The sequence below is a fragment of the Nuphar pumila genome, chromosome 16 (assembly GCF_984573655.1).
Source record: "Nuphar pumila chromosome 16, dmNupPumi1.hap1.1, whole genome shotgun sequence".
NCBI classification, from domain to species: Eukaryota; Viridiplantae; Streptophyta; class Magnoliopsida; order Nymphaeales; family Nymphaeaceae; genus Nuphar; species Nuphar pumila.
The window spans coordinates 61,653,332-61,678,651 of record NC_143264.1 but is presented as its reverse complement, the minus strand read 5'-3'; the positions used below and the strand labels follow the sequence as shown (position 1 = coordinate 61,678,651).

At 37.7% G+C, this 25,320-nt stretch overlaps 1 protein-coding gene and 1 long non-coding RNA gene across 2 annotated transcripts; both read right to left on the bottom strand.

Moving 5' to 3' along the window:
• Positions 1-6,264: 6,264 nt before the first annotated feature.
• On the bottom strand, positions 6,265-7,252 carry LOC149813328 (uncharacterized). The gene is made up of 3 exons (XR_016428321.1): positions 7,184-7,252; positions 7,046-7,084; positions 6,265-6,595 (listed from the first exon to the last, which is right to left on the bottom strand). It is a non-coding gene; the product is annotated as an uncharacterized LOC149813328 (long non-coding RNA).
• A 324-nt stretch (positions 7,253-7,576) lies between these two features.
• On the bottom strand, positions 7,577-20,009 carry LOC149813327 (kinesin-like protein KIN-10C). Its single transcript, XM_089991104.1, has 12 exons — positions 19,798-20,009; positions 19,538-19,703; positions 19,171-19,365; positions 18,851-19,043; positions 18,562-18,767; positions 18,049-18,377; positions 17,906-17,948; positions 9,044-9,100; positions 8,847-8,928; positions 8,456-8,757; positions 8,305-8,351; positions 7,577-7,622 (listed from the first exon to the last, which is right to left on the bottom strand). The coding sequence occupies exons 1-12, from the start codon at positions 20,007-20,009 to the stop codon at positions 7,577-7,579; spliced, it is 1,878 nt and encodes a 625-aa protein (XP_089847230.1).
• Positions 20,010-25,320: the final 5,311 nt, after the last annotated feature.

Below are 25,320 nucleotides of genomic sequence, written 5' to 3'. Positions count from 1 at the left end.
GCGCGCGCGTGTGCGAGAACGGCGCGTCCATTGCTGCACGATGCGCAACAATGTCCGCAATCCACCTAAAGACTCAAGGCTTACCAAAGTAAAGAATAGATAACAAACTCTCTATTTAAACCTCTTGAAAAACTTTTCTCTCTTAGATATGGGACTAAACTTTTTCAAAACACTTTTGGTAGTAAACAAAATCATTAATATTTCAAAACTTTCCTAACAGTTTCAAGGAACATCCTCCCTAGAAACTTCCACGTTATGCTGGCAGGCGTCTAACCCCCCATGTAAACCACTCCCAAGCATGGGTCGAGCGACCTTCGGGGCTTGTTGTATATATAGAGTTGATGTCATTTTTACCACCTTGAACAGGCAAGAAAAATGTCTGTGTTGAGCTTAAAATCTTCCATGACGTACACTATTTAGCTATCACTACGTAAAATGACAGTGGCATGAACGTATATCAATATAGACATTCACATGCACTTTCATACACCATAATCATACGCCAACCCCCACATTACCTCTTTAATGCAATTTGTACCCATTGGGACCTATTGAAGTTCCGGAAAATAACAGTAGTGTATAGGTAATTTGACCCGGTTCTTTAAAAACCCTACAAATTTTTCATATTCTTGATGTCCAAAATCGCAAATATCTAACACAAGCTTTACAACTGCAAATTTAGGCCTTTTACAATAAAATTGTACCGTTCGCTGGCTATTTTTAACTCACTTAAATCCAAAATCATAAATTTTTTTATGTGAAATCAGACCTCATGAACTCGCATAAATTTATTTGTGAAATTTCAATGAAACTGAAACCACAAAAATCACAAATATCCTACTCTTTCGCGTATATTTTTATATTTTGCATAAATATATTTGTGAAACACCTCTAACAAATAGCTTGCTGTTTTGCATATACTTTCTGAAATCACATAAATTTATGTGTGAAACACTTACCACTGATTTTACAAATGGCTTACTTTTTCGCATATATTGATTGTTCTCGCACGAAGTTATTTGTAAATCTCTATATATCATACTTAAATATTTGCAAAATTATGACAAATATGTGATATTTCTTATTTTTGTAATTTTCTCAAATAATATATAAATCTGCTGTGGATTTTCGCATATAACAACCCAAATAATAGTAAATGTAAGCAAATAGATATTCAAATAATCTAAACATTCAAATAATTTGAAAACATATAAACAATGACGTTAAATACAAATCATTCAACAGTGTTTTCAGTTTGAACATTCAAATCATTTAAACATTCAACAATGATTTCAAAACGTTTAAATCATTTAAACATTCAACAGTGGTTTCAACTTTACATTCAAATCATTTAAACATTCAATCAATGACATTATATACAAATCAATGACAAACAAACGACTATATAAAAATTCATTCATAACAACTAACTTGCAGGTAAGATTTACTTTCTTTTATGTCATGAATATCCTCTATTTTATGCCTTCTATTTATTTGTGGCAAGTTAAAGCAAGAATGTATTAACATATGAAACGTGGCAGACAAAAAACTAAATCTTTGTCAAGGAAGCGATGAATAAAATTTACGTCAAGAAAATGAGCAACTAAATCTTTGTCTTGGAGCGAGAAACCAATTGTAATGCCTTTGGTATAATTAATGTCCCGAGTTATATGTGTCTATTTGTCCTACTATGAGGATATGTGTTTATATACAATTTTAATTGGTGATGAGAATAGGATAATGACAAAGAAGCATCTACCCAAAAGAGTATGATTTTAGCGAAGAAACTTTGTTGTCAAGTGGCATAAGTATTCGATTTTCTCATTTCCATAGTTGTTCTTATGTTTGTATGCAGACTGATTTGAATATGACATGAATGTGACGCATTTTTTTACTATGTAGCATCTAGCAAAATTTATAGAAAGACTTCAATTGTCCCATAACAAGGTCATGGAAAAAAGATTCACACTGTTGAAGACCCTTTTCCTTACTCGTATTTCTTTGAGTTAGAAAAGTGAGCTTTCTGTTGTTTTTATGCTAACTAATTCAAACTAACTTGTAAATGACATTTCTTTCACAGCAAATTATCGCAACTGCAGGGCAACAAGATGGGGCAACTACATGCTTGGAGAGAAATGACTTGTCGTATCAATTCTTTGATGCTGATAAGGTATTCATTCGACAACTTTTTATAATTTCATAATACATGACCTTAAACTAGATTTATGTTGCAGGTCTTAATTTCTATCAACTGTGTGCAAATACCACTAGGTGCTATAAGAAATAAACATTCATGAGAAGGTGTTCAAGTTATACAATTTCATGGGGTCCACAAACTGCGCAAATATTAACATCATATAACTGATATATTTTCGTTATGTTATTTGTCTTTGGTCTATGTTGCATAAGTTTGTTAATTATCTTGTATGTTATGTGCTTTTTGCAGGTTACATTTTTTGCTTTACAGTTTGTCGTGAACTATTACAGTGATTGGACAATTGAAGTCATAGAGAGTATTCCTCAACAAGAAAATGGGTAATTTATTTTCATGTCTGTTAATTTTTATCGTGTGATGTATATGACTATTTAAGGATTGATTGTGGCATATTCATCCTCATGTACGTGAAGCATATATCTAAAAATTGGGCATTGAACTTCATGCAGATATGTGTTTATATGTCATGTTGTCTTTACTTCTTCGGGATATAATCTACGGTTAGTTGTTTACTAATAACCTTTTTCTCATAAAACTATGACAAAGTCTCGCCGGTGTATGATAAAATTCTATCAACACCTAAAAAAGAAAGTTGAGGTATTGCAACAGAACGAAGATGGTACAGTCAGTGAGATATCACAACAGAACGAAGATGATATAGAAAGTGAGGTACCAGCTAGAGAGGTCGCAAAAGCTAAACTGTGGACACTTGCATCACTGTTATTTTGAATGAAGAACTATAATTTGTATGAATTAAATGTTGGAACACAGTCTGTAAATTTCATAGTTGATTTTGCATGAATTTGAATTTGATATAATCTATAATTTAAATATGTTAAATGTTCTATATGAATTCATAGTTGATATTGTAATTTTATACTTCATAGTTTTTAATATCTATTCTTAGTTTTGATGATATGCTCTGTAAATATGTTGAATGTTTTATAAACTTTGAGTAGTTTTCTGTATTTTGAGTCTTGATTTTGAAAAAATAAAATCCGCAACAAATTTATGTAAAAGCAGGAATTTGAATTTGATATGATCTATAATTTAAATATGTTAAATGTTCTATATGAATTCATAGTTGATATTGTAATTTCATACTTCATAGTTTTTAATATCTATTCTCAGTTTTGATGATATGCACTGTAAATATGTTGAATGTTTTATAAATTTTGAGCAGTTTTCTGCATTTTGAGTCATGATTTTGAAAAAATAAAATCCATAACAAATTTATGTAAATGCAGGAAGTCCACAACAAATATATGCAAAAACAGAAAGTCTGCGTATAAAATGAAGTTCACACCAAAATATATATGAAAACAGGAAGTTCGCAATATGAAAACAGAAAGTCTATGATACAAAACTAGAAAGTCCACAATGCAAAATTAGGAAGTCCGCAAAACATTATATTTGTTTATAGACTTTCTATTTTTTTTTATATTTTTGTGCAAACTTCATTTTATTTGCTACAAATTTGTTGCAGACTTCCTATTTTTACATATATTTGTTGTGAACTTCCTGTTTTCGTATAAATTTGTTGCACACTTCATTTTTTCATAATAGACTCAGAATATAAAAAACTACTCAAAATTTATAGAATATTTAACATATTTACAAAACATATTATCAAAATTGTAAATAGATATTAAAAAATGTAAAGTGTGAAATTACAATATCAACTGTGAATTCATATAAAACATTTAACATGTTTAAATTACAGATCATATCAAATTCAAATTCATGCAAAATCAATTATGAAATTTACATACTTAGTTTTAACATTGAATTCATACAAATTCTAGTTATTCATTTTCATATTTACATAACAGATCATTAAAATTGTGAATATATATAATAAAATCAACTATAAATTTACATACATAGAATCAATTATGAATTTACAAAAATACAAAACAATTAAAAAAACCGCAATCACAGAAAGTTTGCACATAAATTTTATACGACCTTTGTGATGTTCGCAAGTTAAAACGTGCAAAACTCCTTTTAAGTGGTTGTTTGCGTTGCTCGAGAAGCAAAGCGATATATCGTATGAAGTTCACCAGTTCCGCACATGCGAGGGTTAAAAGGTCATAGTGAAGTTGGGCATTTGCGATTTTGGACATTGAGAGAATAGCGAAAATTGCAAGGCATTTATGAAAACATGTCATATTTTCTATATAGTACGGTCATTTTATATATAAATAACATATAGAGTACCATTGCACCCATGTTACAGACATTATCATTGAAGCTATTGCATTCTTTGTTTGACTGTTGGAGCCAAGGAAAAATGAGATTGGGATGCCACTTGTAGTAGGAAGCATGAAAGGAAGAAATCCATCGTTTTTGGAAGTGCAATTAAATGAGTCCATAAGGGGTTATTTTTTCCATGAGGAATCGAGAAACCACTCCCAGAGTAAGAGATCTGACCACACTGGACTATGCTTGCCAAACCTCCAGTTGTTTCTTCGATGGCTAGGGCTGGTAAATTAGATAAAAGAGACAAGCTTGAAGTGTACTTGGCTCATTCTTATGGCAAGCAAAGACCAGTTAGAGCCCATAATTAGTTCGAGTTAAACTAGCTGAGTTCGAGCTGACTTGTTTATAGAAAAAAATACACTGTTTTAGAGCTGAAAGAAATATGATTAGCAAAAAATGCATGTAAAATATATCTAAAATATGTTTCTTACCGCTTAACGAGTTTATGCGAGTCTAGACGAGTACCTATTGTTCATATTCAGCTTGTTGAGCCTATTTTACGAGTTTGAATGAGCTCTTTATGGGCTAAACATGAGCAGAGCGGCTTGGCTTATTTTCCAGCCCTACCGATGGCATAAAATCATAATGCATCTCTTGCCCTCAAAGAGTCACCTTCCTTAGGCTATTGTGCTAGGGGCTGACACCCCCGAGATTTGAACCTGTACCAACTGTCTAGTGGCCTAGGCCCCATCCCACTATCCCAAACCCCAATAAGCAAATCAACAAGGGGTTCTTGAATGTACAAGGAATAAAAAACTTTTTAAAATGTATAAGAAAAAGTGAAAAAGTATCCAGTACCTATTCTAATGATGAAAGTGACTTAGTCTAGATACTAAATTTTATCCTAATTAAAAAAAAAAAAAAAGAAACTAACAAAAAACAAGACTTATATTCAATTAACAAGTTACTTTTTTTTAAGGAAAACCCTCACTGAGATCTGGGTCACTTAATGGGCCTGCCTCCTTGCAAGGTAAAACTCTGCCCAACTTTACATGCCCCCAACCATGATAAAGCAACTGCAGCCCCCATGGAGGGAGGGATCAAGTGTAATGTGATTGCACACTGTTAGTGTGCCACTGCCCCTGATCACCCTCCATCTGTCTGATCACCCTCCATCACTTCTTGGCCCCCACAACTGACTGGCCATGTCTCCAAGATGGAGGGTGATCAGTGTTACACTAAAAGTGTGCAATCACATTTTTTTCACTCCCATGCACCAGTGAGATTCAATCCTAGGCCTTCATCTTGACAGAGGACCCCCCATTGACCACATGGGTAACCACGGCGGTGGTAATTAAGAAATTGCTAAAACCAAGAAACCAGTAAAAACTCCTAATTAACTATGTTTTGAAAAAAACTCCTAATTAACTCAAAACTAGAAAGATCATAGTCGAATTAAAACTTCTAAAATGCCTAACCTTGTCCAACATAGAAAACAAAACTTTAAAAGTGCAAACTAACCTTAAAACAATATCCTGGTCCTAATATCTTTCAATTACGTGTTTTTCATCGTCCTACAGTATTCTTTCAATGAAAAATGTTTGGAGTCAACCAAATTGGGATAAGTTGGTATTTTATATTAAGCCAAATGATGCAGTATCCAAACCACCAGTTCTTGGGCAAGTGGGTGCATCTAAACACCACTTTAGGATACATTATTATTAGGTGCATATATGAGCAGCATGGTAGTGCAGTGATGCCAAACTTTGAATGTTAGAGCAAAGCAACCTAACAATCTATTACGAAGTATAGAGCAAGCCAAAAAACCAGAATAAACATTGAAAGTACCTCAAAAACATGAAATGTTCTATTAGGTAAAATATTCAAGTAGACAAGCACATGACAGTATAATGAGAACATGTGAGCTTGGAATAAACAATCAGAAAGCTTGTGGTCAGTGAAAGACCCAACACCATAATCATCATCTTCTGCGAGTGAAACACCATAATCATCACAAGGTTTGTGATGCCACTTTTCCATGCAGAGCGTCACTTCACTTCACACCTCTGACAATTACTTTATCTGATGTGATAATAGTGACTCTGAAAGAAGCCCTTCACACCATCGCTGCTATCAAGAAAACATGCCCCCTGCTACTTTCCTTAATATGTGATTCATCTGTGGAACACAAGGAAAAGGTTATGAAACTATAGAGGGCATAAGAACTTAGAATGAGAAGGAAAAAATACAGCTTGGTTGTTATCTGAAAATGCAATTTTCACTAGTAAACTTTGTTTTAATAGGAGTCATGCATTTGTGGCTGAGTAACCACTTGGTTAGGAGCACTTTGCATGAACCCTTTCCAACTCAGGCCTAACTGGGGGCAAATAAGGTAGGTGGACTCGTTAGAGTCGCACTATCCTGAGGGACCTTGGGTTGAAACTCCATCGGACCTACCAACATCTTAACTATCAATACCACTATACTTGTTCTAATATGTGAAGCCTCAAAACAAATTGCGTTAACTTAATGAAGTTTTGAATATAATGGTCAAGTGCTCAAACACAACTAGTTTATGTACTGTATCGAGTTTGACATCTTAGATAGATAGACATAAGCTGATACTACCTGCTTACGGGAAAGACCGATCTTTTTCAAATCTGATAGCTGCAGAAAAAGACGAGAAATTTTTCAGTGGAAGCTCACTCTTGGCAAACTATCATCTCAATCTGTGCACTTCAAGCATTTAATGTATATTATTGTTACCTCCTTGAGAGGCTCAGGAGAATTCTGTCGAAGTTGTAATATATATTCAGCTCGTTTCTCTCCAATCCCCTATAGTAATTCAATCACCACATGACATTGAATATCAGAAAGCAAGGACTAATTAAACTTTTTAGCACAAGTTAGTAACTCAAAGAAAGATCTAGACTTTCACCTTCATTTCCATCAGCTCCTCCCTGTTAGGATAGGCGGTGACATCAGTATTTATGATGATAGCCGAAAACACACACACACACACACACACACACATATATATATATAGATATATAGATAGATAGATAGATAGAGAGAGAGAGAGAGAGAGATTCTAGGGAACCAAGTCAGCTTCCTAGCAACTAACAGAAGCTTCCATGATAACTTTGGGGGGTAAGCTTCCTAGCTACTAACAGAAGCTTCCATGATAGCTTCAGAGGAACTGAGTCTGCATTGATAGTAAGCTTTCTAGCTACTTACTAAGAGGAACTTCAATCCATTATCTTGTTTCTGTTTAAAGGAACTAGTTCATCTCTGTCTCACCTTATAAATCTCAATTCCACACAGTTTAATTTATTAGACTTTCTGTCTCTCAAATTTGTTTAATCCTAAAATCATCATCAAATATAGAACAATGCAATAAAAGAATAAACTTATATAGGTAATTGGATGGTGATATACAGTAATAACTGGAAGTTCATTTTCATGTATCTATTTTAAACATCATCAAGATTTATACAGCCGCTAGAGACTTTTATTGGATACATTGGCCATAATGCTTTTTAAATTCAACACCAGCTTGATCTTACCAAAAAATTACCAAGGATCCTGCAGCTTAGAAATTTGATTGAAAATAAAGCAAACCAACTATTATGGAAATTTTATTACTGAGCTGTTATTGGTGTCACCAATGAACCCTCTAGAATTTGACACTCAGGTAACTATAGCCAGGGACATGCACATATATCCGCATGCATACACACACAAAAGAGACCTTGGAGATGCTTGTGCACACATGCACATGCATTGGAAACAATATAATGATAGAGTAAAGCTTAAACCACACTTGGTAGTGATCTCCACATGACAAGCATAAAACTGATGGGTATTGAGACAGTGTTTCAACTTACCTGCTAGCGGTATTAAGTAGTGCCAGATACTCTTGAACAAGTGAATTCTGCTTTCACAAGAAAATGTTACATAAATTAGAAAACAAAACTTTAAGTGGACAAACTTGCTACAAATAGTACACAAAAAAGAAAATACAAGAATGAGGACAACCTTTAGTCCAGCACTCATTGCATTGAATTTATCAAGAGGAGTTCCAGTGTTCATAAAGGCATCAGAGATAACTTTAGGAGTTATGGGTTCTAAAGGAGCTTTAAGGGAATCATCAATGTGGCTGTCCTTGCAAGGCGTAACTGTCCCAAAAGGAAGAGAACAGAGAGATTGCAAATTCTCCTTTATAGCTTTTAGCCTTGCACTTATAGGTGGTGAATTTTCATCGAACTTGATAGAGAGACCCTTGTTTTCCTTGCAGACATTTGACTCTGCAGAAATAGGGGATGACCCCAATGTTGCATCTGAATTTGAGAAGTTCACATTAGATCAACGGCTTCATAAATCTTAGCACATGAAAAAGATTATAAATATCACAGAGGTGCAATATTACCTTCTGAAATCGATAGTAGTTCTACAACAGATGCAATTTCAACAGCTTGCACAGAATCCAGGTTATTCTGTGGGCAGGTATCCTACAGAAAGTTGAAGGGTCAAGAATTAAATGAATGGTGCATCATTTTATTAACTACATCAATGTTGATGAATTTATTGAAACACATTACAAGGAAGTAATGAATAAGCAACTACCTCCTTCACTTTTGATGGCTCTTCTATAATGGGCAAAACATTTGAAGGCACACTTTCCTGCAATAATATTTAGATAAACAAGCATATCAAATGTTTAGGTTCTGGTAACATTAGAAAATTCCCAGAACATGGAAGTGCAACATCTGCAACTAAAGTAAAGCTGCTGTAAGATATTAAACTTATCTACATTATATTAGATTATTCAAGTGGCTTGAAAGCATGATTCAGAAACCTTTGTGATTCAAAATTTGACTCAGCTGGGGTTGACTTGTTACTTGGGTGAGTCAACCCAGTAACTTGGCTGCGTTTTGTTAATTTTTTAGGTTATGCAAATATATATATATATATATATATATATATATATATATATAATGTATTACCATATATTAACACTATATTATGTACAAAACTATATTATATGCATCATCTAAATAATGTTTGCTGCATTGATTGTTCCCTTGCGACTTACAGTGTACAGTTGTGCTTAGAGTCTGTTTTGCTTTTGTTGAGTCTGATGTAAGCTGCCCGGTTCAGGTGAATCAATACCCGAAGGGGCAGCTCGTATGCTTGAACTGTAATAGCCTGCGGGCAAAATCGTGAATGAAGTAAATGCGTTGAGCTTTCTTTTGTTCACCCTCGTTGTGATTGCTTCTTGTGATTGCAATTTCTCTCCCCTTATTCTCTCTTGCTCTCTTGCACTCTGATTACAAGCTTTCGCGATCGGCAAGAGAGCTGACTAGTAGGCTTGCGGCGGTGAGGAAGGACTGTCGCGCCGCGCTGGCCCATTGAAGGAAATATGCCCGTGACAAGTGGTACCAGAGCCCGTTCTCGTGCTGGGGAAGGGACTCTGGAGTCGGTGTCGACAGACACCGACAGGTTGCGGTTTGTGAGCAAGACATCGTGGCGCCTTATCAAAACTTGCACAACACCAAAGGCAAGGCAGTTGCTGAAGCTGAGGAGATGGGTTCACCTCGGGGCCAAGAAGAGTTGGCTGCAATTGTTAACAAGCTGGTGGAAGAGGTGACTTCGCATGATGAAGCGATTTCACGCGCATGTGAATCATTCAATGGATTGAATGATGTGGTGGCGAGCCTGCAAGAGCAGGTAACCTTATTAATGGGGCAGGTCACTTTGTTGACAACTACAGTGGCTGACTTACAGACTGAAGTAGGGAAGCTTCAGTTGAAGAATCGTACGTTGCAGCGGACGGTGACCCTAAATGGCAGAAATGGTGAGAGGCCATCAAGGATTGATGTGCCAAGACCCGTAAAATTAAATGGTTCTCGTGACAACAAGTCCATTGAGAACTTCTTGTTCCAAGTAGAAGACTACTTGGATATCCAGAATGTGACCCTTAAAGATCTGAGGATTAAGGCTGCAGCAGCCTTACTTGATGGAGATGCTATCGCTTGGTGGAGGCGAAAGCGCAATGACATGGAGAGGGGTCAATATGTGATAGACACCTTTGATGACTTCAAAATGGAGTTGCGCAACTACTTCATGCCAAGAAATGCGCAGAGGCAGGCTTACCGGATGGTTCGTGAGCTCAAACACACTGGTTCGTTGCAAGACTATGTCAGAACGTTCCAGAAGCTTATGTTGGAGATACCTAACATGCCAGAAGACGACATGCTCAACTGGTTCATTGTGGGACTTCAACCATGGGCACAGTCTGAAGTGGAAAGGAGTAACCCTCGTATTTTGGAGGATGCATATGTGGCGGCAGAGCGCTTAGTTGACACTCAACGCAAGCCTTTCACCCCATCAACCAAAGTTGGGAAGAAGCCTGACCACGGAGGCAAGAAGGATGAGCAGCGCAATGATAAAGGTGAGGTATCGACACGCCATCAATCCGAAAAGAAGCAGAACTTCACAAAGCATAACAACAACAACAAGGGTGTGGTTGTGACATGTTGGTTCTGCGGCGATAGACATATCGCCAGGCAGTGCCCAAAGCGCCTTATAAAGGACGACGGGCAAGCCAATGCTGCACGGGAAGAATGCAGCGATACTGAATACAGTGACACTGAGACCATGCAACCAAGGATGGGGGTCATGCGATCGATTAACGCTGCTAGAAGTTGAGCAGCTAAAAGCATGCAGGTCAGTAAGGAACTTATGTACGTAGAAGTCATTATGAATGAAAAGTCTACTTCAGCTATGATAGACTCCGGAGCCACACACAACTTTGTCGCGCGGGAAGAGGCAGAGCGGTTGGGCTTGAAAACTGGGCCAAAGCAGAGGACTATCAAAACAGTAAACTCTGAGGCCAAGCTCATCCTTGGTGAAGCAAGAGGTGTGGCTACTCAAGTGGGGAGTTGGGTCGGCAAAGCCAACTTCTCTGTGGTGCCCCTAGACGATTTTAAGGTGATTCTGGGTATGGTGTTTCTATGAAGCCAGAATGTTATGATGCTGCCAAAGTTTAACACGTTGACGATTATGGGGTCAAACCTGTCTCATACAGTGCAGTGACTTACGCAGAAAGGCAAGTCTTCAGTGTTATCGGCAATGCAACTGAAGAAGGGTGTCAAGCATGGGGAGCAGACATTCTTACTTGCAGTGCGTGTAGATGAAGGGAAGGTAGAAGCAGTAGTGCCGCCGACCCTAGCCCCACTATTGGAGGAGTTTCGGGGGGTGATGCCTCCGGAATTGCCAAAGCGTCTTCCGCCAAGACGTGAGGTCGACCACAAGATTGAGTTGACCCCGGGAGTGAAGCCTCCCGCAATGGTCCCATACCGTATGGGGCCAACTGAACTGAAGGAGCTGCGTAGGCAGCTAGACGAGATGTTGGACGTAGGCATTGTTTGTCCATTAAAAGCCCCATTTGGTGCCCCAGTCTTTTTTCAGATGAAACATGATGGCTCTAAACGGTTATGTGTGGATTACCGTGCTCTGAATAAGGTCACGGTAAAGAACAAGTACTCATTGCCATTGATAGCGGACTTGTTCGATCAGCTAGGCAGTGCCCGTATCTTTTTCAAGCTAGATCTGCGATCGGGTTACTGGCAGGTGAGGATTGCCGAAGGTGATGAGCCGAAAACAACTTGCGTCACCCGCTATGGTGCTTACGAATTTCTAGTAATGCCATTCGGGTTGACAAATGCTCCAGCCACGTTCACGACTTTAATGAACCAGATCTTCTACCCTTACTTAGACAAGTTTGTGGTAGTCTACCTGGATGATATCGTGATCTACAGCAGTAACATGGAGGAACATGTCGGGCACTTGCGAACATTGTTTCAAGTGCTGAAGGAGAATGACCTCTGTGTCAAACGAGAGAAGTGTCTCTTCGGGCAGGAGGAGATCAGCTTCCTTGGCCACGTTGTGGGGCGTGGTGTGCTGCGTATGGATGGGCAGAAGATAAGGGTCATCCAAGAATGGGTTCCGCCAAGCAAAGTGCCAGAATTGCGATCATTCCTCGTTTTGGCAAACTATTATCGGCGTTTCATCGAAGGTTATTCCCTCATTGTTGCGCCCCTCACAGATTTGTTAAAGAAGAATCGGGTATGGCTCTGGACAGGAGCGTGCCAAGATGCCTTCGATGGCTTGAAGAAAGCCTTAGTGAGGGAGCCAGTGTTGTGACTGCCTGATCGTTCGGAACCCTTTGAAGTCCACACTGATGCCTCAGACTTTGTCATTGACGGAGTTATTATGCAAGATGGTCATCCGATCGCATATGAGAGTCGTAAGCTGAAAGATGCAGAAATGCGTTACACAGTGCATGAACGTGAGATGACCGCCATTGTGTATTCCTCAGGACCTAGCGGCACTACCTTTTGGGTGCCAAGTTCATCGTCAAGACGGACAATGTGGCCACGAGCTATTTTCAGACGCAGAAGAAGTTGACTCCTAAACAAGCTCGATGGCAGATGTTTTTGGCTGAGTTCGACTTTGCCTTGGAGTACAAGGTTGGAAAGACCAATGTTGTGGTGGATGCCTTGAGTCGTAGGGCCGAACTAGCAGCTCCGCGCGCGGAGTCTTCTAAAGTGCATTTGGAGGGTGCATTGCTGAGTCGCACCCGCGAGGGTACGCAGCAGGATCCGACCGCACAACACCTTGTTTCTCTAGCGTAGGCAGGGAAGAATCGACGATTTTGGCTACAGGATGGCCTCCTCGTAACAAAAGGGGGACGCATCTTTGTGCCACGGTGGGGAAGCCTTCGCCGAGAGCTACTCAAGGAGTGCCATGATACACTATGGGCCGGCCATCCTGGTCAGGAGCGGACCTTAGCACTCCTTGAGCGCGGCTACTATTGGCCGCAGATGAGAGACGACGTTGAGGGGTATGTGCGGACATGCCTTATCTGCCAGCAAGATAAGGGGACAAACCAGAAGGCTGCCAGTCTCCTTGAGCCTCTACCAATTCCAAAACGTCCTTAGGATAGCATCTCCATGGACTTTATTGTTAGTCTGCCGAAGGTAGAGGGCTTCAGTTCTATTTTGGTTGTGGTGGATCGTTTCTCAAAGTATGCCACCTTCATCCCAGCTTCCAAGGAGTGCCCTGCAGAGAAGACTGTAGAGTTGTTCGTAAAGCATGTGGTGAAACATTGGGGCATACCAAAGAGCATTGTGAGTGATCGTGATGCTCGCTTCACGGGCAAGTTTTGAAGTATTTCGGCTACTTGGCTCTGAGTTACTATTTTCAACAAGCTTCCATCCGCAGACAGATGGGCAGACAGAGCGTATCAACAGGATACTGGAGTAGTACCTTAGGCACTTTGTTAGTGCCAATCAGAAAAATTGGGTGAAGCTCCTTGATGTGGCACAATTTTGTTATAATCTGCAGAAGAGCGAGTCTTCAAGCCACAGTCCGTTTGAGATAGCCACGGGGCAGTAGCCATTGACCCTGCACACTCTTGTCACACAAGAAAATGGAAGGCCATCCTTCGCCTATCAGTTTGTTCGCGACTAGCACGAGCAAAATGAGTTGGCGAAGGCATTCTTACACAAAGCGGCAAAGAGAATGAAGTGGGCGGACAAACATCGTTGGCCCGTAGGGTTCCAAGTTGGGGACCAAGTGTTGGTGAAGTTATATCCTGGACGCACAGGCATCTTCCGCGGGAGGCACCGCAGACTACTTAGAAAGTATGAGGGACCCTTCACCATCACAAAGAAGGTGGGCAAGCTGGCATACAAGCTGGAGTTGCCCCCAGACTTCAAAGTGCACCCGGTGTTCCACGTGTGCAACCTCAAGCAGTTCCATCCAGATGATGGAGACCAAGAACGCAGTGTGCCGCAACGCGCTCCCATCATGCAGAGGGCCCAGCAGCACAACAGACCGAGAAGCACCTGAGTCAGATCCTTCGCCACAAGGTCAACTACCTGGGACAAGCGAAAAAATACTTGGTGCAATGGGAGGAAACATCAGAACCAACGTGGGAGCCTGCATTTCGAATGAACAGCCGCTACCCGACTGAAGTCAGGGCTTACCACGAAACAGATGGCGTCGAGGACGGCGCATGATTTGAAGGGGGGAGCATGTTCCCTTGCGACTTACAGTGTACAGTTGTGCTTAGAGTCTGTTTTGCTTTTGTTGAGTCTGATGTAAGCTGCCCGGTTCAGGTGAATCAATACCCCAAAGGGGCAGCCCGTATACTTGAACTGTAATAGCCTGCGGGCAAAATTGTGAATGAAGTAAATGCGTTGAGCTTTCTTTTATTCACCCTCGTTGTGATTGCTTCTTGTGATTGCAATTTCTCTCCCTCTATTCTCTCTTGCTCTCTTGCACTCTGATTACAAGCTTCCGCGATCGGCAAGCGAGCTGACTAGTAGGCTTACGGTGGTGAGGAAGGACCGTCGCGCCGCGCTGGCCCATTGAAGGAAATAGGCCCGTGACATTGATATACATGTATTATATTGATATATAATATAAATGTAATATATGCATACATTACAGACATAAATCGAGTATCAAGAAAACTTATATATATATATATAGTTCTGGCTGAGTAACCCATGATTTGGTCGAATCAAGGCTTGAGTCGGCCTAGTCATGGATTTCTCGACTCAGCATTGATAGTTTCTGGATTCATTCACTTGGTTGATCCAGTAAACTACCAATCTGGGTTGATTCGCTAAGTTCTAAACATGGCATATGTCCCATCATTTATGTGTAACACATAGCTGGGAACTACAATAAGTGTATTATGGTTATGATTGACTACATTATTGAAAGCAATAAATCATAGTTCCTGCATCTATATTACAGCAAAAACATCCTAGCTTTAGTTATCGGCAAAAATTAAGTACAGTTTTAAGATTCTTCATAACCACTTTCTGCCTAAAGGCGGACTAATGAATGGTAGATCGTACATGAAACTAATAGCCTCTCATCCAGCCCTCCCCAATGTGGAGGCTTGTAGTGCCAATTCAACATTGATAGATTAAGAATTTAGTCAGCAAAAGTGGGGCATCAGAAGATCTTTTTTATCAAACATCTAAGATGGTAGTCCGAGTGAGATCTCTTGAATTACCTTAAACACCCACCCCCACCCACACCACCAAACTTATATTAATATCAATTAAAGCAACTTAAAATTCTAAGAGATGTGATGCTATATACTTTTGTTTCTACGTTTTGCCTGCGCGTACCCGTAGGCAAGTAATATCGGAACATAAAGTCTGTTCACATTGGTTGTTGAGTCGTGAGATTCGCTTGCACTACTGATTCGCTTGCACTACTGATTCACTTGCACTACTGACTCGCTTGCACTACCTACTCGCTTGCACTACTTATTCGTTTGCACTACTTATTCGTTTGCACTACTTATTTGCGTGCATTGCTTACCTGTTTAACTGCATATCTGCTTTAAACTGCGTAACCTATTGAATTAAATTTACATAATTCAGTTTTCTGTAGTCTCTCTTGTGCACCTACTAGTTTTTTGTGAAACTAACCTATTCTATGGGTACAGGTGATGATTAGGTACACCACAGGCGATGACGCGATGGCAAGATGGCTCCAAGACATTCTTTTTCCTGCTCTTAGCTCGCGTCCTGGATGTTTGGGGTTTTGTAATGGATTTTCCTTGGGATATCTGAATTTTATACTATTTGGAGAACTTCTTAAATAAAAATGGCTTTCCCAAGTGTTTGCAAGTAGCATGGGTTGTGCGCTTTGGTTCTTTTAGCTAACGCGCCCAAAGTTGTCAGCTTGCCTTTCTGAAATTAACAAAAGGATAGTCTTTCGCTGATTTCATAAACCATCCCTGAGATAAAGAGATTTCTTTTTAGTCTCTTGTCATTTTTCTGAAAGGTTTGTAAGTTTGAAATTTTGGGGCGTTACACTTAGGTAAATGCATCTCATTCATTCATAGGCATTGCATCTTCACATATGCATATGCATTTTCATCAAAGCATAGGCATAATCATATGTATGTTTGTTTTAACATAACATTTTCAATTTCTTTCTATACTTTACATTTCTATTGCTTTGTGCTATCTTGCAATTACAGGGAAGCTTGGAAAATCCTGATTTCTTTCCTAGAATAGGAAGTTTTAGTATTTCAATTTCAATTTCAATTTAAGATTGTAATAATTTCATATTAATGAGAATTTATGTTTTTCTGTTTAGAATAGAATGTATGAGCATATAGTTCTCATAATTGCTTGTAGCATTTTATTTTATTTTATTCTTTAAAAAAATACTATAGAAAAACACAAATGCCACGTGCACCATTCTAATAAAAGGTAAGTAACCCTAAGTAAATTATTCGTATTTATGGTCATAGTCAAAATGCGAACAATACTTAGGATTTTTATCTTTTATGGAATAAAATTTGACCTACACTTTAGATCCTTTCTGAAAAACATCATATTTTCAAAAAAGCTTTTTTTTTATCAGAATTCAAAGTAAAGATTAAATCAAGATATATTTGTGGCCATAGTCATGAATATATGAAAATTTAATCTTGCTTTAATTCTATAAAAGCAAAAAAAATATTTTATTATTTCTTGAAATTTAAATGAAGATTAAATTAAAATATATTTGTGACCATAGTCTCATTAAAATTTAATCTTATTTTAATTCTATTAAAGAATGAAATTTTCTTTTAAAATTCCAATTTTAAACAAATTCTTTCAATGCATTTATCATTTTGCATCATTATTTGTATCTTTTCAAATTATTTCAAGTCATTTTCAAAATTCCAAGTAATTTTCGAAATTTCTTTTTCCATTTTCAAGAGTTAAATTCAAAGGTTGTCTTGAAATTGAATTTCAACTTTAAAATCAAAATCATTTGCAAATTCAAAGTATTTTCAAAAATCATTTTCAAAATCCAAAGTAAATTCAATTTTGATTTCAATTTCCATTTCAATTTCAACTTTCCAAATCAAATTCCTATTTCAAATCCAAACTTCAATTTCAAATTCAATTTCAAGTTCAAGTTCAAGTTCAAGTTCAAAGTTCAAGTTCAAGTTCAAGTTAAGTTCAAATTTCAATTCTGATTTCAAACATCAAATCAAATTTCAAAATCAATTCAAAATCTCAATTTCAAATTTTGATTCAATTTCAAGTACCATTTCAGAAGTAAACTTAATTTTCAAAACTCTAATTCATCAATTTCAAACTTTAAAATTTCGAATTCCTAACTTCATTTTTAATCTTAAATCCACTTACAACCTGGATTTAAAATTCAATTTTCAAAAGCAAGTTCAGTTTCTGAACCACTTCTTCAAGGATATTTTTCAAACCTATTTCAAGATCACTCGGAAATCCAAATTTCTGAAACATTTCCAAGAAAAGCATGATGTGATGCTATATACTTGAAACAAAGCAAATGAGGTTTCAGTTCAGTGTCCTTTGCTCTAATGGGGTTGAACAAAATCTCTTTCCAAAAGAAAGAGGGAGAACTGTATGTTACCTCTTTAGGATTTGGGGTGCTAGCTGAAACAGCAAACTGTTTCCTGCAAATAAAAATAGAACTCAAAAATGGAGAACACGAATAGTACAGAAGTCCATTTTCTCTAGTTATGATGTGGCAACAAGAAATCAAAATGCATGTACCTTCTCTCTGTTGTGGCAGATGCAGCATTGGATTTTTTTCTTTTTGGTGTCAATCTAGAGCTGCTGGGTGCCTTTGAAGAACTAAATGGAATTTGGAGCTTGCAAGGAGTGGAAAAAGTAAGAGGACTCCTCTCTATGTTCTTACTCTTAGTCACAGAACTAAATGTCGATTGGAGCTTGCAAGGAGTTGAAGAACTAATCACCTCCCTATTTAGCCTTGACACTGTATCCTGCTTTGGCCTTGGCGTATCTTTTCTATAACTTATACTCTGATATGGGCGAGTAACCAAGCCAACGGTGTATACAGATTCATGATATGAATTTGGGTTCTAGACAAATAAAAGATCAAAATCAACACATTGAAAATGATAGAGCCATAGGTTAAGATGTATTAACGCTGGTATTTACTGTTTCATATTTGAAATAATCAAAAAACATTTTCCACAGAACCTAGAAGGAATTGCAGTAAAAATCATAATTTAAAAGTAGGTTTGTTAATGAAAGTCTGCATACCAAGCAAGCGATCAACAATGATTGGCTTGTTCTACCCAAGGAATCTCTTAGAATGCGAGCAAGTTTGCTTTCCCTCCACGCAATTCCGGTTTCATTCATGTTCAACCCATGAACAACCCTTAACAAATCACAGATGGATTTGTTAATTCTAGCACTTTCAATCTTGTGAGAACTATCCTCCATTTTCTCTTTCATGTCATCATAACCTGCTAAAACCAAACGCTCAGATAACAGGCTGAAACATATAAACGGCAAACACTAAGGCGTTTGCAAACGTTCAACCCCTAACCTGCTAAATCAATGAAATTCATCTTCCCCACAACTTTAGTAGCAGATTCTTGTTCGCATTTTGTAGAAACCCATATCATTAGGCCTCTGTGACTCCTCCTTGGAGCTTGCAAAAGACCTTTTTGAGTAGTTTTACCACTGCCCATAAAGTTTGAAAACACCCCATTAAAATCCGAAATGGATTTTATGGGAACCTGAAACAGAAAGCGAGCAGCAAATCAAAAGAAACATAAAATTCTGAGTGAATTGCCTTTGAAGTTCAACTTTTGGTTGTTCAAAAAGGGGGAGAAAAAAGGAAGAACAGTAAACCCATAAACATACCTGAGCAAGCCCCTTGAGTTGAATTTTACCTTCTTTGTCTTCCCAAACTGAAACCTCCTTCTCTTTGAACTCCAGCAAATCGTAGCACCGGTCTGAGTGCGGTTCACAGCGCACTTCGTAGCATGATAACCTTATCAAATGATCCATTCTATCACTCGTAGAGAGAATTTCAGTCATTGACAATGGTATTAAACCCTGAGAATCACCAGCCCATCAAGAAATTGTCAAGAAAAGAAAGATGGTTGTCTCAACAAATTAGCTAATAGTGGTACTAAACGCTGAGAGTCGACCACCACATCAAGAAATTGTCAAGAAAAGAAAGATGGTGTCTCCACAAACTAGCTAATAGAATGCCCATCAACGTTACCTGTATAATAGCATTCTTCCCGCTCGTTTTTCCTCCATAGAAAAATACAGTCGAATCAAAACTGTCGAAGACACCGGAAACAAGAGGCCCAATTTCTTTTGAGAAAACTGAACCCATCTCCTCATCCTTCCCGTAGCAACAATCCAACTTGAATGTCTCACTCTTACTGCGAAAAAAGCAAATGAAACATCATCAAGAATCAACCCCGAAGAAGAAGGAGAAATTGCGTTGTCAAAGCATCTGGGCATCCGGAAAATTACCCAGTTTCTCGATCGGAGATGCAAATGCTGATTTGTTCTTTGGATTTCTCAATTGGGTCTTCAAAAGAAATGCAAGACGAAGATTGCCCATCACAGGACTCAAGATCCAGGCTGAGAAAATCCCGAATTTTTCCTATTATCCGGATTTTCTTACGTGGGTGTGAAGGAAAACATGTTTCTTGGCGAGTGGATGGATCTGTAGACGCAGCCATCATTGGTGGTCGGAAGAAAGAAGAAGGGGTAACCGAAGAAACAGAGAGAGAGAGAGAGAGAGAGAGAGAGAGAGAGGCAACCGAACGTTTCGCCTGCTTCTCTAAGCAGACTAGCCGTTGGGATAGAAAAGAATTCAATTTTCAAATTTTTCTCCGGTGTCCCTTTTGTTGTGCGGGTGACCGTATGGTTTCTCAAAATGGGATTGACCATTTTTTAATGACGTCTGAGTTGGCACTAGAGAAAATCTCTCTGGATTTTTTTTTTATTTATAACAAGCAGAAAAAGCAACTGCACTAATAGCGCTGGCTCAGCCTGTCATACTTACCGTCGTAGTGCAGACGGTCCAAAACTCCGAAGCCAGGACCCCTGCCCCCGGGGCAATGCTACCCATTGACTTGCTGAGAATAGCAGCCAAGGCCCCACCCCCATTAAGCTAACCCCCCTTGGGGCCTCTCTCTGGGCTTGGCTAAGTAAACAAAAAATCCCCAATTATTTGGAAGGAACGTCATGAAACATCTCCAATCTCATTTCTTTGGAGCAGTAACGACCAGAAGAGAGAAGTCGACTAGGGTTCTGTGATCGTTGCAATTTTTTTTCTCTCTTTTTCTCTCTTTCCTTTTTTCCTTTCTGCTCATTTTCTCTTTTTTGAAGGGGAAAAAGAAAGAAAGAAAGAAAGAAAGAAAGAAAAAGAACTCTTTTGCAAGGTCTCACTTGACCGTTATTTGAAAATATATTTTAAAATTTTAACTCACCTTCATTTTTGAAATATTTGCGAGAAAATGATGGAGAGACAAGATTCGCTCGTCGGTATAAGGTTCAATCATTCCTAGTGCCTTTACCAGGGGTAATTGAACCAATGATCGAATAAATGCCTTTTGCTTTGCCTAAATTGTCTAAGTGATTATTCTAAAGTCCTAAATGCACATTGAATCATGCTTGTGCTTATGAAAATGCAAAGATGTATGCTTTTGAGAGATGCTTCAGAAATTTTAGATTTTTCCAAGTGACTTTGAAATAAGTTTGAAAATCTCTTTGAACAAATGGTTCGAAAAACTTGAACTTGATTTGGAAAACTGAAATTTGAATCTAAACTTTGAATTTTGAAGTGAACTTGAGATTTTGAAAAAAAAAATTTGAAATTCTGAAGTTGAAATCATAACCGGAATAGATTAAAGATTTGAAATAGATTAAAACTTGAATTGGAGAAGGGAGATTTGAAATTGAAAGTGAATTTGGAAGTGAAAATTAAATTTAGATTTTGAATTTGAAAATAGAATGGAATTTCAAAGTTGAATTGAACTTTGAAATTGGAATATTGAATTGATTTTGAAATTTGAATTCTAAACTTAGAAACGAATTTGGAATTTCAAAGTTGAATTGAACTTTAAAATTGGAATATTGAATTGATTTTGAAATTGAATTTTGAACTTGAAAATGAATTTGAAAATTGAAGTTTGAATTTTGAAATAAGATACAATTGAGAATAAAAGATGAATTTGAATTTGTAAATAAGAGTTGGAAAATGAGATAAAAACTGATTTTGAAAATTTATCTCAAAAATTACTTGAAAAAATCTAAAATTTCTGAAGCATCTCTCAAAAGCATATATCTTTGCATTTTCATAAGCACAAGCATGATTCAATGTGCATTTAGAACTTTAGAATAATCACTTAGACAAATTTAGGCAAAGTAAAAGGCATTTATTCGATCATTGGTTCAATTACCCCTGGTAAAGGCGCTAGGAATGATTGAACCTTGTACCGACGAGCGAATCTTGTCTCTCCATCATTTTCTCGCAAATATTTCAAAAATGAAGGCGAGTTAAAATTTTAAAATATATTTTCAAATAAAGGTCAGGTGAGACCTTGCAAAAGAGTTCATTTTCTTCCTTTCTCTTCTCTCTTCTTTCTTTCTTTTTCCTCTTCAAAAAGGGAAAAGGGGCAGAAAGGAAAAGAGGAAAGAGAGAAAAATGAAAAAAAAAAAATTTGCAATGATCACAGAAGTTGGCGATCGTGATGGGACATTTTTAAAAAATACCTTGTGAGACGAGGTTCAGGTATAATTCTTACTTGAATGGATATGAAAGAATGAAGTCCTTGCTAGGGAAACCATGATGGGACTGGAAGAAATACCTTGTCAGAACAAGGCTCAGGTTTTAACCTTACCTGAATGGGAAGGAAACACCTCGAAAAATGAGATTCAGGTTTAATCCCTTAACCTGAAGGGGAAAGCTATGATGGGACTTTCAGATTTTGCACAAAGGATCTGAAAGGGGTTGCAAAAAGGCAAGGAAAGTGAGATAGCAGAGGAAAAAAAATAAGGCAATTCTTTTGAAGAAGTATAAGGTGAGACTTTATCAGTGTGAACAGGGGAATAAGGCAATATGAGGCAATTCTTTCAACAATGCGAAAGATGAATAAGGTGACATAAGGCAATTCTTTCGACAATGCGAAAGACGAATAAGACAATATGAGGCAAATCTTTCGATAATGCGAAAGACGAATAAGATAACATGAGGCAATTCTTTCGACAACGTGAAAGACGAAAAAGGCAATTCTTTCGACAATGCGAAAGACGAAAAGGCAATATAAAGGCAATTCTTTCAACAATGCGAAAGATGAACAGGAAAATATGACCCAATTCTTTCGACAATGCAAAAGATGAACAAGGTAATATGAGGCAATTCTTTCGATAATACGAAAGACGAATAAGGCAATCCAAAATGAGCATGGTGATTCTTTCGACAACGAGAAAGACGAATAAAGCAATCCAAAAAAGAGTAGGGAGATTATTTCGACAATGCGAAAGATGAAAAAGGCAATCCAAAAGGAGCAAGGCGATTTTTTCGACAATGCGAAGGATGAATAAAGCAATCCAAAAGGAGCAGGGTGATTCTTTCGACAACGCGAAAAATAAATAAGGCAATCCAAAAAAGGAGCAGGATGATTCTTTCGATAATGCGAAAGACGAATAAGGCAATCCAAAAGGAGCATGACAATTCTTTCGACAACGCGAAAGATGAATAAGGCAATCCAAAAGGAGCAGGCTGATTCTTTTAACAATGCGAAAGACGAATAAGACAATCCAGAGGAGCAGAACGATTCTTTCGACAATATGAAAGACGAATAAGGCAATGTGAGGCAATTCTTTCGACAATGTGAAAGACGAATAAGGAAATGCGAGGCAATTCTTTCGACAATGCGAAAGTTGAATAAGGCAATACATTTCGACAACGCAAAAGATGGATAAGGTAATATGAGGCAATTCTTTCGATAATGCGAAAGATGAATAAGGCAATACATTTCGACAATGCAAAAGATGGATAAGGTAATATGAGGCAATTCTTTCGATAATGTGAAAGATGGATAAGGTAATATGAGGCAATTCTTTCGACAATATGAAAGATGAATAAGGCAATATGAGGCAATTCTTTCGGCCACATAGAAGACGAATAATGCAATATGAAGGAGTAGGATAATTCTTTCGACAATGCGAAAGATGGATAAGGCAATTCTTTTTTAAAGGAGAAAGGCAAATCTTTCAATAATACGAAAGATGAATAAGGCAATCCCTTTTGAAAGGAGAAGGACAAATCTTTCGATCAAAGCGAAAGATGAATAAGGTAATTCTTTTGAAATGAGAAAGGCAAATCTTTCGATCAAAGCGAAAGATGAATAAGGCAATCCTTTTGGAAAAGGAGAGGGGCAAATCTTTCGACAATGCGAAAGATGAATAAGGCAATCCTTTTGGAAAGGAGAAGGGCAAATGTTTCGATCAAAGCGAAAGATGAATAAGGCAATCCTTTTAGGAAAGGAGATAGACAAATCTTTCGACAATGCGAAAGATGAATAAAGCAATCCTTCTGAAAGGAGAAAGGCAAATCTTTCGACAATGCGAAAGATGAATAAGGCAATCCTTCTGAAAGGAGAAAGACAAATCTTTCGACAGTGCGAAAGATGAATAAGGCAATCCTTTTGACAGTAGAAAGGCAAATCTTTTGGTCAAAGCGAAAGATGAATAAGGCAATCCTTTATGAAAGGAGAAAGACAAATCTTTCGATGATACGAAAGATGAATAAGGCAATCCTTCTGAAAGGCGAAAGACAATTCTTTCGGCAATACGAAAGATGAATAAGGCAATCCTTTTTAAAAAAGGAGCAGGACAATTCTTTTGACAATGCGAAAGACGGATAAGACAACTCTATGAAAGAGGGAAAGGCAACTCTTTCGACCATGCGAAAGAAGGAAAAGGCAACACCAAGATGGACATTAAGTTCTCATGTTATATCAGAAAAGCTAGAAAATATTGCCAAAATGATAAAAATTGCAGTTGATTCAAAGTAATTGAAAGCAAGCACATTTGTTTGAAAGATATTCTCTCTTCTACCTAGAGTATTACCTTCAATTGGGCTAACTCCGTAGAATCTAGAATTAAGGTCAAATTATTGTTGTTGGGTTTCTTCAAGAAAGCTATCCATTTCCTTGATATGAGAAGAAAGGAAATTTGTTCTCATCATCATAAAAACAATTGGGTGAAAAGGATATTGATAAAAGAATTTCACATGAATAAAGGTGATTCTTGACAATTTTGGCAGCTTGATATCTGAGATTTACCCATGATGATTCTTTTGCACTCTTTTTGAGACATAGGATTTGAGCTTTCTTGACGTTTGGCGAGAATTTCATCGCATCAACCTTCAACTTGGAGCTGCTCTAATTTTTTCTAGAAGAACATGTCCCAACTCCTTCAACTTGGAGATGATTTAAGTCTTTATTGGTCCCAAGAATAAGATTGATAATATTGTCTCTTTGATTGAAAATCTCTTTTAAGGATAGCATTGACCAAATATCATTTAGGGATTGACGGGAGGTTCATTACATCAGTCTTCAGCTTGACAATGGTTTGAACTTTCCCTCGAAGAACACGTCGCATGCTCCTTCAACTTATAGATGATCCGAGTCTTTTTTGCCCCTGGGGGTCTGACTCATCCACCAGTCTTCAACTTGATGATGATTTGAGAGATCCTTTTTGCAGATAGATAGTTGCAGCTTGATAATTAAAGAGATATTAAAATTGAGTGGATTCTTTTTTATTTATCACCCAGGATATTTTCGCTGCTTTATTACCACAAGAATGATCTTTAAAAATGTGTCATAGTTGCGATCAATATCAATCACTTATAGCTTTTTGCTATCATTGAATTCTCCTTGCTAATCATATCGAGGATTTTTCTTCATCCTTTTGGTTGACCAAAAGAAAATCTAAATTTTGAGTCTTTCTTCACAAAAGCTTCACCCTTTTGGAAAGAAT